Consider the following 19,508-nt stretch of genomic DNA (forward strand, 5'->3'; position numbering starts at 1 on the left):
AACCACTGACATCTCCTGCTGGATAATTCTCTGTCCTAGGGTCTGTCTTGTACAGGGTATGAGGTTTAGCAGCACCTCTGACCTCTAGCCACTAGATGCCAGTAAAACCTCCTCCCAATTGTGACAACCAAAAACTGTCCCCAGGCACTGCCAAATGTCCCCAGGGAGATAAAATTACCCTAGGTTAAGAGCCACTGCTCTAGATAAAAAATATATAAATCTCAGAAAAAGCAGTAAGTCTTGAAAAGGAAAGGTATGATAAAAGCACAAAAAATGATTTTAAAAATCTACATTGAAAATCTTAAAGACAGACATTCAGGAATTTTCTAAAAACTTGGTAGGTATTACTCTGAATTAATTGCCTTTCCTCTTGTGGAAGATACTTAAGAAACGTATTTTAAATCTAGGCTTCTCTTGATGAATGTGTAGGAGAATCCTCATCCCTTGTGTGACCAAACATCTTCATTAGCACCTATGTGAAGTGGAGGAAAATATCTCAAACTATGAAATCAAGGTCCCCCTCCTATCACTCTGTTCTCTTGGACAAGGTATATCATACGATGGCGTCAGTTTCTAGTATATTTAGTGGGGTAGGGGTGTGGAATACTCATTCAAGTGGTTCACCTACCGTAATGTCTATTACAAGGTAGGTGCATCTACGTATTTATCCCTTGCTCCTCACAGAGTTCAACAGGAGAGAAGAATTGCAGGTGGAAGGGAACCAGGGCTCCTAGAGTTAAGGAGCTATGTGAGCACTGGTTCAGAAACCAGGAAGACAGAAAAAACTCTTCCTAAGAAGGACAACAACAGCCCAGAGGCAGGTGAGCTGAGAAACAGCCCTGGGCAACTCAACTACTGGGGAATGACAGGCTGCTTACTGTTTAATCTGGACATCTTTCTCGCTTTTTAAATGTTTTTTAAATTTTATAGATATCTGTAGTACCTTTAAACTTATTCATTAAGGAGCTACTACTGATCATAATATTTGCACATATAATTTACTTTAAAATGCTGATGAAAGTACTGTGCCCAGTATCTATGACTATTTCCTTTTCACATAGAGGTTTTTTAGTTTCAGGCTTATAGAAAACCTAAGTGGAAAGTACAGAGAGTTCTCATCACAGAACCCGCCTCCTCACCGTCATCACATCAACATTAAAACTGTTCCAGGAGTTCTGACAAATGCATAATGACACGTATCCACCATTAGAGACCACACAGAATAATTTCACTAACCCAAGAATCTTCTGTGCTCTACCCATTCATCCTTCCAAGTCCCTAGCAATCATGCATCTTTTTTACTCTCTCCAGTTTCTTTTTCTAGGATGCCACATACTTGGAATCATACAATATTACAACTTTTCCAGATTGGTTTCTTTCAATTTGTAATATGCATTTAAGGTTCTTCCATGTCTTTTCATGGCTTGATACCTCATTACTTTTTAGCACTGAGCAAGATTCCATTGTGTGGATATAACACATTTATCCATTTACCTATTAAAGGATATCTTAGTGGTTTCCAAGTTTCATTAATTATAAATAAAACTGCTGCAAGCATCTATGTGCAGGTTTTTTTGTGTCAACCTAAGATTTCCACTCATTTTGATTATAGTGTAATTAATTAGTGTAATCAAATGATTACATAGTAAGACTGTGTTTCCTTTTGTAAGAAACTGCCAACTGTCTTCCAGAGTGGCTGTACCTTTGTGGCCTGGCACAGGAAAGAGAGGGAAAGACTGGAAAGAAGGGTTAACTTGTAGCGTAACTAGATGGTCAAGGATGCCAATGCTTGGGCCGTTCAAAAGAGAAGAAAGAAAAACCAGCTTGAAATCAAGAAATGAGTCCAAACTCAGGTCCTTAGTCATGATAATGGATCACAGAGCACTTTGGTCTCACCCCTAAAACAGTTTTTGCTGTTTCTGTGTGAGAGAGAGCATACGTATTTCAGAAATGTTCTCAAATATGCATGTTTGATACTCTACAAATGAGGTTTTTCATGTAGAAAGAGATACCCTAACAAAGTGAATATTTAAAATATGCATTAATTTATATAAACTTTGTATTGCTTAAGCATACTAGAAGTTTCAAGAACTAGGAATGGCCATGGTTTCTGCCCTCCTCAGAGAGTTCCTACTCAGACTGTGCTCTACTTAAACTGTTAGCTTACTACATACAACTTATCTAGCTCTTCAACTGATTCCTACTCTGGACTCCCAATCAGCACTCACCAAACGATGACCAAGCACCTAAATGTCACATACAAAATCTTTCTGCCAAGAAAAAACACAAGGGTTCCTAGGCAGGTAATAGGTATTACTTTGAAATATTTAAAGCACTCCCCCCAAAAAAGACAATAATAAAACCCCTCCAAGCAATTTATACCATATTCTAAGTATATTTCCTTCCATATCCATCTTTTAGAAGTTGTTTAGATCAAGGACAAATCAAAAAGTCTCTTCCTAAGAAAATAATACATGAAATATCAGTGGAAATTCAAAGGGAAGAACTTTTTAAATAATTGCACAGTCATGAGTGGTTTCATGTTTTTAACTGTAAAATCTGAAAAAGGAGATATTAACTACAAGAAGAAGGATGAGCTATCCTTAGTTCACCTTGTAGTCTCCATAATTTCCAAGGACAGGCATTATGAAACTGTACTGATTATTATCAGCTATAAATGCCAATGGTCACTGAAGGATTTAACATCACAGAATACCCTAGATGAAGAAAAGCACCAAGAAATGTATTTTCTCACCCAGGTATGGGTGTGACAAGGCATTTCAGTATAGTGATTGGGGCTTAGGACTCTAGGAACAGACCTGAATTCAAGTTCAGGGTCCTCTACTCTTAACTATAAAACAATGGGCAAGATATTCTACCTTCATGAACTTTAGTTTCTTCATCTGTGAAAAGACAACACCACCTCTTAACTCATAGCATTGCTCTGATAATTAGGTAATACTGAAGATTATGTATGTGAAATATTTAGCCAAGCACATGGCCCCACTAGTTCATAACAAATGGTAGTATCCAATATTACTATTGGTAATTCAATTACATATTCAGATACTAATTAACCACAACCAAAACAACTCTGGTCTAGAAGTTAACCTGGTGACTGTGTCTTTTTAAGTCTCATTTACAAGCCTGCTAAGAACAGTACCAACATTTCAGTGCCCCTAAATGATAATGACTGAATCATTTTCTTTGAGTTTCCTTCCACTTCCCTCATTAGAACCACTAAAAGAAGGCCTACCCACAGTATTTCCTGTATTTGTTCACATCAGGGGTCTACTCATAAGAGTGAATGCCACAATATTAAATCTTGTTCTTATGCAACATACCTTAGAGAAAGACAGTCTCACTTGCATGAGTAGTTCCACAATGACCTAGTTGAGAGCTCAGGTGACAAATATTGAGGGCTACAAATATTTACCGAGTGCCAACTATGTTCTGGTTGCAGTGTTAGGGATGCAATGATCAAGGAAATGCATGTGCTCTTCACCCTTTGAAGAACTGACCACTAGCCAGGTTTCTACAACCTTTCTATGTCACCACTATTACATCCTGACCTCGTAAACATGTGAGTGCATGTGTGTAGACATACACATAAACAGTGACATATGTGACTCAATATTAACAATATTCTTACACTCCTGTCTTTTCTAATTTACTTGGGGGTATTACTTATAGCTGGTTGTAACTTATTAAATTAAGTTTATACACCCTAATAGGTTGCAACCCACCACTGTAAACACTTGGTTCAGCATGCCACGCCACCCTTTCTTCTGCCCTCCATTCCTTGAACACTGCTATGTTAAAGGCTTCCACTAGGTAGTCAATCATGAACACCCAACACAAGCATAAGTACGCTCAGCAAAACATTTTCCCCAGAAAATAATGAATTTTTCTACAATTTTTCTCATGCTAAGATTTTCCATTAGATATCCACTTTTTCTGATGGAATTCAACCAACAATAATAAACTCTCATGGAATCCTGATGATTCTCTTGTTCATCCTTGAAGGAAGAGAATGGCTACATGGTGCCAGATTCCCTCTACCCAGTATACACCAATAATCCATTCAATACTCATTCCTGCTAGTCCTAGGTTGTCACACCAGGACCACTTTGCAGAGATGAGTTTCTATTACTTTGTTTAATTTTGCAATAAAGCTTCATTAATGTTGACCTCATTTATTTGGAATTTGGCATAAAACCTTTAAACAATGTTTACCCACATTTACCTTTGCCAACCTAAGAAGAAGGAGATTGATGAGCAAATTAAGAGCAAAAAGAGGCTTTTAAGAAAAATATTTACCTTATTTAAGAGAACAAACTCATCTAGTATGGTGGAGTTCACAGCACAATCACCACTGTGATTATTCTCATTACAAATCACTTTTATCTATTTGTTAAGGCAGGTCTGGCAGGAATTCTATTTGGCAAAACAGTCAAACTTGTTCAAATGTTGTTTGTATTTTAATGAAGCTGCATTTATTTTAAAACAGGCTGTGACTCAGAATAGCATATTCAACATTTTAATGAGTGCCTGAAGTTATTCTATGTTAGTAAACTTTTATATTATTCAAATCCTTAATCCCTAAAACTAGTTCACAAGCACAAACCTCAAATTTTCTATATAAAGCACTGTTCGACTGTGACTCCACAAGTTTGAAACAGTTTCATTTTCTTCTGCACAAAATAAATTCATGTTGTTCAGAATAAATGCTAAGTATTGCTTTATTTTTCTTAATCATGACCCCCATTAAGATAACCCTAGAGTCATCCATTTAAATGTCCATTATCTTGAATCTTGAAGTCTTAGTTCTTTCTGGCTTCAATGAGGATTCAGTCCTCCAAAAATTTCAAATGCTCTGGGGATTTTCAAAAATTCCATGTCCCTCAGTTTATATCAGAAAATATGCACTTCCCTAAAATATCTTACATATATGAAAATATTTGTTACTTCTTCCACTATATTCTATCTAGAATATGGTCAAAGGGAAATGGAAGGAGAGCAAAAGGGAAAGAAGAAAGGAAGAAGAAAGGGTAAGAAGGTACAGCAAAGCAGAGAGAGGGAAGAAATACCAGATGTTCTTTTGCTCAAAATTATTACACACAGGCATAGAAGAGGTTATCATTACTCCAAACTTATCCATGTTAGCTGACTGCAGAGATAACAAAAATGTAAAAGAAATGAGAATCCATAATAATACAGGTCTTTGGATGCCAAAATGGACATGATTCAGAAATCACTGCTTGGGGACTTTGCCCCTTCTCAACTATGGTCATCATCCACTGCCATTGGAACAGTCTTCCTGGTAATCAAATTATGATATTTCACATCAGATGGCGAGATTTTTGTTTTCCAAACTCAGTTTGACCACAGCAATTACTAGAGGAACTTGTTAAATACATGGACTCCCAGTGTCACCCCAGAACTTACTGAACCAGAATCTTCAGAGAGGAACCTGAATTTTTTAATTGGTGGCCAATTCAGGCAGTTGGCTTTGTGCCTGTCTGCCAGGCAGCACCCTACCAGCACTTCCACCAAGGCTCCCACATTGCTACTCTGATAAAGGATTAATGGCTTCAAAAATAAAGTTTGGGCACAGCTACTGGAAACTAATTTGAAAAATACGGGACTAAATTCCAATAAGGTAAAGAAAGGGGCAGACTGTGGTAACAGTGGCCATGAAAAATGTTTGTCTAGGCTCGAATATTCAACCAATGTGCATTGTAAAAACTAGAAAGTGAAATACAACACAAGCCTGTGGCTGCATTGTCTCTCTAGCACAGTCTGGGGATTATCCATATATTCTAAATCTTCAGAGCACCATGGGATTTAGAATCAAATAATCATCCCAAACATGGCATGGTCCCTAAATACATTTATTTTCCTTGGTCTTTTGAATAATAATAGTTGGGAATGAAGGTGGCTTAAAGACCAACTCTTCTACAACACTCAGGGGCAGCAGGGAATAGTCACATCAGATGAAAGAGGAAATAATTACCTTCTAAAATCCCCCCACCACTTTCATTTTACTTTTACCAACTACAAATTATAGTCAAACAAACTCCATCTCTGAATTAAACCATTTTAAAAATAATGTAGGTCTATATACATCTCAGGGATGTTAGCCAAACGCTGATTCCACAGCTGTGTTTAAAGACTAAGAGCAATCAAGTAAATTCCGAACAGTAAATTCCTTAGAGGCAAGCTCTTGATTCTTTCCTCTTCCTTGTTCTCTTTTGGCACATTCTTTCTGCTCCTTTTGCAGTACTGTGTACATTCAGAGCACTTCATAAATAATAGAACATTAAATGAAATCTATAGACCCAAGCCTGGAGGGATCAATTCTTAGGCACAATTCCAAAGGTTAACTTTAACCATGTGAAAATTATCCCAAATACCCTCAAATGTACTGCTGAAATATTCTTATCTTTAAAGCAAATTGTACAACCAAAATGTGGACTGCCACTCCACTCTGAACAGGTTAAATGTGTCAATAGCAGGAAATGGATCTAAAAACATGAAAATATTCCCTTCATTTCTGTATTTTTCTAAAATCTCTAAAGCTGTCTACATTTTGAACCCCAAATGAATCAATTCTTAGTTTCTCAGGATAATAGTGAGGGGATTGTAACATGGATACTGCAAAAGAATAAGCCATCCAGAATTATCTGGTAATGTGTTAATAGTCATGTCTCCTTGGGGGTTTTCTTGGGAGACTGATTACATTTCATTTTTATTAGGGAACAAAGTTTGTTTTATTCTTTAAGTAAAAATGCCTAACTACAGAAAAAGAGAATCCAGTTTACATTCAAATTTAAATTTAGCCAAGTAGTAGGCCGTGGATTTTTTTTTTTTTTTTTTTTAAACCACAAGTAGGTAGATAACCCACTAAGGACAGAATCATCTTCTACATAATAAGTACAAAACATCCCAAAATACCATAAAAATTACTGAAAATTAATTGAAATTATTCTCAAAACAATTGGCAAATACAACATTTATACAAAGATAAGGAACTACAGGTGGAAATTTTCCATGTTTTCTTATGATTGTTTAGCCACCATAATCACAAATAAAAAGATAACAAGATCAGAATTTCTGTAGGCATGCCAAAGTCCCACCAATGACACTCACAAAAAATTATAACTGTAAAATAATGTACATGCCATGGGATGAGTAACTCTAATAAAATGAGATTAAAAGAAGAAAATCTGGACTAAAATAAGAAAAGAAACCTAGAAACTGTGCAAGGCTTAGTATTATTTAGCAATAAAAGCCATAGAAGGAACAACAATACAAAACTAAAGAGCAACAACAACAGAAGGCCAGACCACAAGGGATAATGCTCTGCATATACAACCATCATATTTTGAATTGTCTGATGGTATTTGTCATCATCTCTGAATAACCTCATGCATTTGTATTATTTTTAGAAAGCGTACACAACAGAGTCACTAAAACTGTGGTCATTCTTTGAGGGGGGAAAAAAAAAAAAAACTTCCATTAAAAAAAAAATATGTACTGGCAGGTCCTTTGAAAATACTACATAATCTTTTTTTTTTTTTTTTTTTTTTTTTTAGTACTGGGGACTAAACTCAGGGGTACTTTACCACTAAACTACATTCTCTCTCTCTCTCTCTCTTTTTTTTTTTTTTTAATCCCCTTTTAGTACTGAGGACTGAACCCAGAGGCATGTTTCCACTGAACTATGTCCTCAGCACTTTTCATATTTTAATTTTGAGATAGGGTCTCAATAAGTTGCTGAGGCTGGCTTTGAACTTGCAATCCTATTGTCTCAGTCTCTCAAGCTTCTGGGACTACAGCGGTGTCACAATGACCAGCTGGAAAATACTATGTGATCTTAAAATGAGGGTGGTGGGAATCTAAGGGCGGCTAGACAGCTATGCTTCCATTTTCAACTGTCCATGCATTGGCTAGCGTCCTTTCGGACAGGGCAGAGAATTGGCAAGGGAAATGCTCAGTCTAAAAGGAAATCTAGTGGGCTCTTTGCTGTCAGATGGAGAGGAAGCACTCAAGAAAAGACATCTAAGCTTTGTATCATGTTGAAGGAAAAAAAAAAAAAAAACAGATAGTAAATCTTTGTAGCAAATTTTAAAAAAAAGTATAAACAAAGAAAGTTTACGTGTTGAGAACACATTATTACATGTGGAGTTACCATTACTCATGACTATCAATTGGGCATCTTTGAGATCACAGGTTGCATAATATCGTTTATAATATTTCTATTATAATATTTTTCTGTTGTTGGAAAACTGCATGTTGTTCTTAACTATGGGAATCATTATTATTTAACAAATATTTTGGGAAAAACTGATAAAAATAAAGGTTGGTTTGTTTTTTCCCCAGCAAACTTGTAGTAATTCCATAACATCAGCTATCAGAACTGCCACTTTCGCTCTCTTACAATTTACCTTTCTTGGATTTGGCTCCGATCTTCAGTTTGGAAGGCCAAGCAATCTGAGTGTTTGTTTCTTCCATGATCTGTACAAAAATTGAGAGAAACATTGACTCAATTAAGAATTTGAATTTACAGATAAGATTTTTCACTAAAAAAAATTTTTTAAAAAAGCTTATTTTCAAATCTCTAACTTCCTGTTGATAAAACAAAATGATCTCATTTTGAAACAATGTAAAAAAATTATTGGAAAAAAAGATGTTTTCATAAACCTTTAATCTATTAGAAATATTCAAGTATATTTTGTTACTCCCAGTGTTCCTCTCCACAATGCTCCAGAATTTTTAGAGATGAGACCAAAAGTACATGAACAAGTAATTAACTCGACTTGTTGCCAGAACCATCAGAGATGCTTGTGCTGAATAAAATTCCCCAAGACTATGGCCAACGATTGCAACACACCAAACATGATTCTTGTAAGACAAAACTGTGTGAGTTAGGCCATACTAAATGAAGATTCCCCCTGTCCCCAGGAAAAGAAATAATTTGCTTTGGTACATTTGTATTTCATTAAAAGTGATGAAAACCTCCTAAACACAACATCACTTCATAAAGCTACATTTCCTGTCATCCTTCACGTGGTCCAGGATGGCATTTATGCTGTGGTTCCTACTCACTCACACATGTAGCTAACACCAGCCAGGAGGACTTGACATAAAAATGAGTCAAGGCACAGGATGTAAGGGGAGCAAAGACAGCAGAACCATGGAAGTGGACAGTGAATAAGGATAAGTAACTCCAAAATGTTCCCTCTTTGTTCTTTGCTAATTTTATCACCTGATTTACACTAGATAGATGTTTACTTACATGTATGTGTATGCATGTACATATATACCTATGGTACTAGGGGGTGGCTCTACCACCTAGCTGCATCCCCAGTCCTCTTTATTTAGATTTTTTAAGTTATAATATAGCTTTTATTTTTTATTTTTTAATTTTTACAGACTGCACTTTGATTCATTGTACACAAATGGGGTACATCATTTCATTTCTATGGTTGTGCATGATGTAGATTCACACTATTTGTGTAATCATACATGTACATAGGGTAATGATGTCTGTCTCATTCCACCATTTTTCATTCCCCCCATCCCTCACATTTCCCGCTATAATCTAAAGTTTCTCCATTCGTCTCTCACCCCTCACCCCCCACCCCCATTATATATCATCATCCGCTTATCAGGGAAAACATTTGGCCTTTGGTTTTTTGGGATTGGCTTATTTCACTTAGCACGATATTCTCCAATTCCATCCATTTATCTGCAAATGCCATAATATTATTTTTATTTATGCTGAATATTATATTTTGTATATAATCAATAAATGGGCCAAGGAACTGGACAGACACTTTATAGAAGACGACATACAGGTGAGTAATAAATATTATGAAAATGTGTCCAACATCTCTAGTAATTAGAGAAATGTAAATAAAAACAACTCTAGATTTCATCTTACTCCAATTAGAATGGCTGTTATCAAGAACACAAGCAAAGCAGGTGTTGGCGTGAATGTGGGGAAAAAGGCACCCTTGTACATTGCTGACAGAGTTGCAAATTGGTGCAGCCACTCTGGAAAGCAGTGTGGAGAATCCTCAAAAAACTTGGAATGGACCCACCTTTTGACCCAGTTATCCTACTCCTCAATTTATACCCAAAGGACTTAAAAAATTAGCATACTACAGTAACTCAGTCATATCAATGTTTATAGCAGTTCAGTTCACAATAGCTAGATTGTGGAACCAACCTAGATGCTCTTCAACAGATGAATGGATAAAGAAACTGTGGTATATAGCCCTTTTGATTTTGAAACTTGGTCTCACTAAGTTTTACAGGATGGCCTCCAACTTGCAATTCTCCTGCATTGACCTTCTGAATAGCTGGAATTACAGGTGTGTACCACCAGCCTGGCTCATATTTACTTTATAACATGAATACAGAATGTACCAAACTAAGAGCAGAGAGTTTAAAAAAAAAAACAAAAACTCCTCAATAAGCAAATAACAGCAACTAACATTAATTAATTTAATCTCTTGAAGTAGACTAGGATATCTGTCAGGAGTGGCAAATGAATTATGGGTCTTTGAACTGCCCAGAGACAGAGGTGACACCTCTCTTGGGAATTTCTCGGGGTAAAGGTGCCAAGAAAACCACCCAGTTGTATGGTGATGCCCTGTTCAAAGGGAAATTCCTTTCAAGTCACGGAATTTTATTAGTTCATAACTTTGGGCTCAAAAGTTTGCTGCCTGGAAGTGGAGAATTATAGGTGCAAGCTGATAAGCCCTAATTGAACTGCTTTAACCCTCAGCTTTGGTTTTGTTTATCTTTCCTCACAATAAATCCTTCTGATGTTTAAACCTATATAATAAATGTGCAGAGCTTACTCATGGTCAGTCTTCCTCCACCAGAGATAGGCTGAACCACTGAGCCCCAGCCTTTTCTCTACTTTTGTGTCTGTTTGTCTTTTCAGAATCCCCCCATCGACAGGTTCATATAGCCCTGAATAAACTGTCATGCAGGACATGAAGGATACTTATTTTTCAGATGAGTTTATAGTTAACTAAAATGGTGCAAACAACTAAACACATTAACAGTGTAATCCATGATAAGTACCTTTTTTCTCCTCAGTATTGGCCATGTACTGGGCACAAAGCTAAATGGTTAACTTGCATCATTATTTCATTCAACTCCCTTTATCATAGCCTAAAGGGCTTTCAGAAGATGTTTCACACTGGTAGCCCATACATGTGTTTTGTCTCCCTATTAGTTCAGAGTTTTTACAGCTTGAGTCAACGTTTTAGAAAACGGGAATTTCACATAGAAATTCAGATTTCTGACTCTATGGCAAATCTGGCAGATTTAGCACATGGAGCCCACATTCCCACATGTGGCCAGCACTGAGGGCCAGCTGCCCTCTTAGGTCAGGGCTAGCAGGCCCTCAGCTGCTCCTGGCCCCTACTGTGGCTCTGCATCTGAGGTCAAAAGCCAACTGTTGTCATCATCATCACACTGTACTGCCATTTGTCATGGTTTCAGCACTGTAGTTTTTCTTACATAAATATTTCTATTTTTTTCTTACATAAATATTTCTATATACCAATGTCTGTATTAAAAATCGGAAGTAAAAGGCAGGACACACTGTCTTCACTAAGTCCAGGTGCTGGTCTGGCCCTGAAGGCAGGAGAGCTTATTACCCCAGCCCTACAGGACCTGGTCCCTGCTTCCTCTCCTCCCCCTCTGCCTTTACCTGTTAATGTATTTAGTTGTTCCCACCATAAGTTTGGTTAGGTAATTCTACATTCACATTTTAAAAATTAAAAATAATATCCTCCTCGATTTTCTCTGCTCTAGTCACACTGGCCTCCCAAAATGGGATCTTTGCATTTGCTCTTCTCCAGATTTTACTGTCCTGTCCCCTTTTCACGCTCAGCCTTCAGCTGCCACCTGGTCCACAATACCATCCTTTTCACTCACACCACCCCAAACAGAATTATTCTTATCCCTCACTGTGCTTATTTCTCTCCTAACCCTTATGGCAATCGTGAATCTTCTCTGTTTTTTTTGCTTGCAGTCTGTCTCTGCAAAATAGAAATTGTGCTTTCTGTATACAGTAAGCACTGGATGTATCTGGGCAAATGAATCCTCACGACACTTATTGAGCCATGAAGAGTAGGAAACTGGAGTCAAGTACCAGCCCTGCTGGGTTTTAGCTGTGTCTCTAGGGAAATCGTGTAATGTCTATCAGTCTCACTTTCTTCCTTGGTAAGATTATTTATCATATCTGCTCCTAGAGTTGTCATGAGGGCTTGAGAACAAAATGTGTGGGGAACACCCAAGCACAGAGCATGCCCTGGTTATTACACATGGACTTCTTTCAGTTAGGCACTGTCTTTGACCCTAAGCAAAGCCTCCATGAGCCCAGGTCCAACAAGGAAGAAGAGAAGTTAACCGACCATTATGGTACTGTGTGCCAAATTTCAAAATAGGGCAGGGCAACAGGGTAGAAAGGGGATCCTAACCCTGTTATGGGTAGTCAAGGTAGTGCCTACTGTTGCCATGACCAAAGGAAGAAAAAATGTTGCCTGACAGAGGGGGAAATGGAGAAGGTTTGGCAGGCAGAGAAGGAAGGCATGTGTTAACTCTAAAAGGAGAGAGGGCAGGAGGCTCAGAGGGCCTGAGGGTAACCTCATGCACCCAGGACAGGGAGCAGGTCTCCTGTCATCTCCCCTGTTGTACAGCTATGTGCTGGGGCACACTCAAAACAGACTTGAAGACACAACACAGAACAAAAGCTTTGAAGTACCTTGGCTTGGCTGTCACTGACAGGTGGCATGACAAGTGGGACAGGGTCATGCTTATTTGACTTCAGGATGTCAAAATTTCCCATAGGAAATTACTGGTGAAACTTTCACAATGACTCCTGTCGGTTCCCACAGCTTTGAGACTGTACACTATTGGTCTGCTCTGGCCTCAGCAGTTACAGGAGTGGTGGAATATGAAGCACTACACCCTCAGGAGGAGGGCAAGCCCATTTCTCTGAAGGGGTGTGGGTGGCAGTTGGTCCAGGAAATCCAGCCCTGGAGCTAGATGGCTGGAGCAAGGGGCTGACCAGCATGACCCCTAGAATGAGTGCCACAGAGCTGGAGGCAGGGGGTGCAAGGCAGGAATTAGAGCAGTAAACAAAGCAGAGCATGTAAATCCACCAAGCTATGCAGAGAGATGTCCTGAACAGTCAAGAGAAATTGGAACAGGCAAGATGAGGAAGACAGCTGAAATCAAAGAAATCACAAAAACTCTGAGAATTAAATGACCAATTCTATGGAAGGGATGTCTAAAGTGAATGCCAAGTAGTTGTTCTCATTTTTTAAAAAAATTTATTATTGCCCTTGTTTCCACCTTCACAAAACCAAAGCTCAAAGAACAAACTACTGATTTTAAGTCATTTTCTGTGAACATTAACAGTTTTTAAAAATCATGGTGATAGGAAGCCAGTTTTGTGGATCTTACAATGGATGAAGATACACCTTTTCAAGGGCTATGGGTTTACATACATTTCCCACAGTTCAGTTAATTCCCACAAAACCTGACAAGGAAATCACCACCTAGAAACCTGTAATATGCCTCAGTTCCTAAATAAGTCAATATGTTGTCTAAAATGTTCAGATTCTATTCAAGGAATAATTCAGTAAGTGGCTAATTCTGACCACCTCTCCCATGGCCAAAGATGGTACACCCCTCAACTGTGTGAAATTTGACCTGAAAGTTGGGAAATGTGCCTAAAATGACTAGCGCTTCCTCATGGAAATACAATCATAAATATATTGTGGCTGCTAAGCTAAGGAATGCTGAGGTATGCAAAGCCACAAAACCTCTGAGAAGAAAATGATTATCCTTTGCCTGGGGGAAAAAATCCTATGCAAATTCCAGCTAGCTTCTTAAAATTGTATATTGTCCCTGTTTTCCACCTTCAGGAAACCTAAGCTCCAAAGAACAAGCAGCCAATTTTGAATCATTTTCTATAAGTATTAGATCAAATATTAAATATTTTAAAGACTCTTATTCTAACTCAATTCTGGATGCAGTATATTTATGCCACTTCAAAAAAGTGATTTTCAACTTCTGGACATCCTCATTGACAAAGGAATCTCCTCTCAAGTTTACCAATCTCAGAAGCTGTTGTTGGCTACTCTCTTAGCATTAAGAGGAGAGGAGATTCTGAAGGATTCCATCTAAAATATAGCCATCTGAATAAACAGCTTTAAATTTTCTGTTGTTAGATTTACTGTACTCACTACTTACATGGAATTAATAATTGAGAAGTAACTTAATTCTTATGCTATTATTAGATATGATGAATAGCAAATGTTCATAGTAACACAAAGATTTGACCTAAAATAACAATTCTTTACATTTATGAAGCAATTAAATTTAAGATTATTATCAGAAAGATGATATATTTTTATAGTTCACCTATAGTGTTTCTACATCTGATGAAGATAGCAAGCTAGGGATATGTTCCATATATCACATGCTTTCATATATCACATTATTATAGCTTCTTTGGAAGCTAAAGAATCATCTTAACTTTCTAATTCATGTGTAAATGTTACAAACAGGGAGTAAAGGACCCTTATCAAGACTAATAGCTCCACTTTCGCTATAAATACGAAATTGCACATCCCCATCTTTGTTTTAGTTCCTGGGTAAAGTGAGGAAGGGTAAAGGTAGGAAGCAGGGGCAATATTTACATAAACTGATTTTTTTTTAACTGGATGAAAGTTGTCAATTTTTTTAAATTTCAGAAATTTACACTGAAGTATTAAAATGATCACACTATCCTAACATAAACTCCTAAAGGTAGAATAAAATAAATAAAATCTACTTCTACATGTATTTAATCATGTATAATAAAATAAAAATAAAAATTTCCATCTATATTCTTCAGTGTTCACATCGTAAGATTTATTCCATCTCCACCAAATTTCAGACTAGCATTCCATTTGGGAAGACAAGGGATCTACCAATGTTCACTAAACTATGTATTTTACAAGTCTGCAGCAATTACAGTATAATATCTTACAGATGAAGGAACCTTTGCCAAACCAGCAACATTATACTAACATGCTTATTTCACAAAATTTTTCACTCCAGACATAAAGTTAAAAGTTCTCAGGTAAGTAATCAGCATCTCAGATCGACCCGAGACAAGTCCATCTATTCTGACTTCCCTTAAAATACTTTTCTTGAGCCAGGAGAAGAACACCAAGCTCTCTAACTCTACAGTTATACTTCAAACTACTGAAAATTCATCCTTCAAAATGGTTACCAGCAGGGAGCCACCTGTAGCCTGTTCTCTCAAAGACCAACTCATTTGTGCTGTTTTCCTTATACAAACAGAGAAATAAGAGTCAATCTTCATGGAAGAGGTGGGTTGAAGTCTTCACCTACTAATGAACTGAGAATCAGTTGACTTCATTTCACCACAAGGGAGCGAGGTGAGAAAAAAGGAACTAAGTGGAGATGAGAAAGTGGTGAACTTCTCACACAGGATGTCTGAAAGTTGAGGATGTTTATTTTGCTAAGACAGGAGAAGGTTCTGTTATATTTATCATTTTTAGCCAAGAAATCCTTCCCAATGATTTAGGTATTCATCATCATCAGAACCATTCTTCATGTTTACCTAACATTCACGTACATTTCCCATTTTTCCCTCACCGTAATCTTATAAATCAGATATGTGAAACCTATTTTGCAGTTGAGAAAATTAATATAAAAAGAAGTTAAATGGCATAGAGACATGTGGCAAAGTCCAGCCAGAACCTAGGCCTTCCTGCCTCACTTGGCTTATGAAGGAAAGGGAAGGCTCTGCACACTTGCAGGGAGGCCACTTCAAAAGCTCAGCTCCAAGAACTGTATGAACGCTGACAGAGCTGAGCAGAAGCATGGCCATTCCTCAGCACTCCTTCTTTATTACTGTGACATGATCCTGAGATGGCCCAGAATGGATCTCAAATAGGAAGGATCCCCCACCCCTATCAAACACATGGAAAATGCGGGAAGCACGTTGGGTGTTACACTGACCGGGGGGCTGGACTGGCATCAAGTGTCCAGGACTATTGTTGCTGAGCTTCCAACAACCGGCAGGACAAATTCACTCTAAATGTGAAGACAGACAGTCCTTGCTTTATACAGTTCTGAGATGCACAAATTTCAGTGACCACAGTGTGGTGGAACAAAACCAATCCCTCAACAAGTTTACATTTCTATTAGCATAGTATACACAATGAGTTGTTGCATTCTATACAAACTTCACTATGAAAATAAGAATGTTCATGTGGGCCAGTGACAATCACATCACTTCTTGTAAAGTCTGGGATTGCCCACTGCACTGTCTTAATTGGTTCTGCACTGACAGAAAAAAAAAAAAAAGTCAGTCATCCCCTATATCCATACAAGATTGGTTCCAGGACCCTGCACAGACACCAAAATCTATGATGCTTGAGTCCTTTATATAATTTCATGGCATAGTATCTGCATGTAACCTACATATATCCTCCCTTCTAAACATCTCTAGATTATTTATAATGCCTAAATCAATGTACTATCTACATAAATATCTGCTATATTGTATTGTTTAGGAAATAATTTTTTTTAAGTCTGTACACTGAGTAGAGATGCAGTTCTTAAAAATATCCTTGATTTGTGGTTAGTTGAATTCACAGATGATTCTGCAGAAACAGAGGGCCTGGTGTACTTGTGATGACTACTAGTCTACCAGTGATGAAACCAAGTGGCATTTTACAAAAATAGGTCATCCAAAGGGAAACTGAACAACACAGGTGAATGTGCAGCAAAGAAACAAAAAGTGCCAACCCTGAAATGAAATCCAGCCATCATAAGAGGGAAAAGCCCACTGTAGGGACATGGACTATACTTGAGAGACTGGGTGCACAACCAAGGAGCGTGGTGTGGTGGGACATGTCTAATGACATGAGCAAGGCCTGCAGTTTGACAAACAAGATGAAGATGCCACAGAGAAAGAAATTCTGGCAAAAAACTCATATGAAGGCAACCCTGGGGGATGCTGCAAAGCCTTGAAAGCACCGCAGATGAAATGCTGGAAGCTGATCCCAACTCCTGAGTGTAATAATACCACGAGGTACAGAAAAGTAGCTCACCCCACATTCTAAATTACACAATAGAAAGCAAGCACTACTCAAACATAGTTTCAACAGGTTTTACTGTTTACAAATAAAACAAATTTATTATCAATGTTTCTAAAATTTAAATATAGTATACTAATGTAAGTTTTAGCTTTCTCTTCAATTTTCCTATACACTATAACTTACAGAGAGAATGTTAATATTTCAACAAAAATTTTTATAGAGTTTGAAGATCATTAAATTTTTCCCATTGAATACTTAAGAGTGTCTTGCAATGGTTTCAACTTGTATAGTTGTTTCTATGGTCTTGCATTGCCATGCAAAGGGAGAGCTATCTGCCATGCCCCAATGAGAATTGCTGATCAGGAGTTTCAAACTATTCCATGCTATAGGAACTTATTTATGCCAAAACTCTTATTTGTCCTTAAAAACCCAATTCAATGAATTCAATGTGCCCTCCACTATGAAAACTCCTCTACGTCCCTCTCTCTCTTCCTTTCCCACACTCACTTGTTGTAGCAAAACTAGTGCTTATTTCTTTGCTTATTGTGCAGACTCCACCAATGAGTTGGGCTCCTGCTGACCAAAACGATATACTGTTCATATTTAAACCCTGAGAATCTATCACATAAGAGCTCATTAAAAATCATTAAAGTCATTAAATGACCACTGTCCATGATGAAAGAGACAACATGAATGGGCCAGGAAAGGCAACAACTACTTAAGACTTTCAAAAAAAAAAAAAATAAATAAATGAAATAAAGGTATTGTGTCCAACTACAATAAAAATTTTTAAAAAAAGACTTTCAATTACATGGCACTTGGTTTATCATAGCTGGCAGCCAATATGAAGCTCTGAGTTCCATCTACAATCTCCTTTAACTTCAACAACCAGTATGTTTGCTGTCTGCTTACCACGATAAATGAACTGACTGTCATTTATTAAATGAAAGCAAATACTTAATCAATCACTAACAGGACTCATTCTCCCAGAGGAGAATCATATCTGTATATGATAATGGAGAGAAACATCCTCCAATTCATAAAACTGAAGTGGTGGGGTAAGTACACTGACTGGCAAGTTGGGCAAGCATGGCTGTAGAAAGCAGGAATTCCCAGATTCCACCTTTCCATCCAGCCTCCTGCTAGCACAGGCTCAGAGTGATTACATCCACTCATTTTCAAAGAGGTGCCAGAAATCTGGGGTCTTGTATTAAATCTACTGGTTGCTAAATGTTAATACCTATTTGAATCATGCCTTTTCTTTGTGGGTCAAAGGTCACATGAACCTCACTTCTTTACCTCTGCTGTAAACCAAGGAAATTTTCCTGGGGTGTGGATTGGTTACATGGAATGACCTTTGATGTTAACAAAGAACAGGTTTGGGGTTCCCTTGGACATGAGGATCTGTGAATCTTAAGGCTTTTTCATTCCTTCAGAATCATTTGGCTATAACTCCTTGAAAAAGATTAATCAGATCTTCTATCTAATATCATGGGCGGCTATAAAAATTTTTATTAAACTTGAATTATCAGAGTGCAAATTATGTGTAACTTGAATAAAACATTATGTAACTTAAACAAGATGAAAAAACATCCCAGAGACCTATTGTACCATGTAGGGCCTGTTTTTGTCACAGTGACCAAAATACCTCATATGGGCAACTGAGAGGAGGAATAGTTCATTTTAGCACATGGTTTCAGAGGTTCAGTCCATGGCTGGTCAAATCTATAGCTCTGGATGCAAGATGAGGCACAATATCATGGTGGAAGGGCAAGGCAGAGGAAAGCATTTTAGAACATGGTAACCAGGAAGCACAGTGAGCACCATTCACCAAGGATAAACTACAAACCCTAAAGACACATCCCCAGTGACCTACTTCCTCCAGTCATACCCTACCTACATACAGTTACCACCCAGTTAATTCTCATAATCTCGTCATTTCAACTCTAAACAATCTTGCATTGTCTCACACATGAGCTTTTGAAATAATATCTAAAGTATAACATTCCAGTTCTGGCTCCCAAAAGCTCATGCCCATATCACAATGCAAAATACATTTAGAACATTTCCAAGAGTTATTGGCCAACAAATACAAAATCTCATCTGAAACTCAAGACAAACTCTTAGATGTTTTACCCTATAAAAATCAAAAAAGCAAGTTACACATAACCAATAAATACAAGCATGGAATAGACATCTGCAATCCAAAAGGGAGAAACAGGGGCATAGATGAAAGAATAAAAATCAGCTGGACAAACAAGTCCTGTAGCTCTACATTCATCATCTGGGGCACATGACATTGTGATGTTCTTTCCAAAGGGCCTGTGGCTCCACCCCATGACTTTGCTGGTT

General features: G+C 37.6%; 1 protein-coding gene across 3 annotated transcripts in view; it reads right to left on the reverse strand.

The window, feature by feature from the left end:
• Positions 1-19,508, reverse strand: part of BICC1 (BicC family RNA binding protein 1) — a 265,578-nt gene that overhangs the window by 96,322 nt on the left and 149,748 nt on the right. For all 3 annotated transcript variants that reach the window (XM_079138139.1, XM_079138138.1, XM_079138140.1), the window contains exon 3: positions 8,451-8,520. In XM_079138139.1, the coding sequence (XP_078994265.1) occupies positions 8,451-8,520 (70 nt within the window). The remainder of the gene's footprint in view (positions 1-8,450; positions 8,521-19,508) is intronic.

This window comes from Sciurus vulgaris (genome assembly GCF_902686455.1).
Source record: "Sciurus vulgaris genome assembly, chromosome: 4".
Taxonomy (NCBI): Eukaryota; Metazoa; Chordata; class Mammalia; order Rodentia; family Sciuridae; genus Sciurus; species Sciurus vulgaris.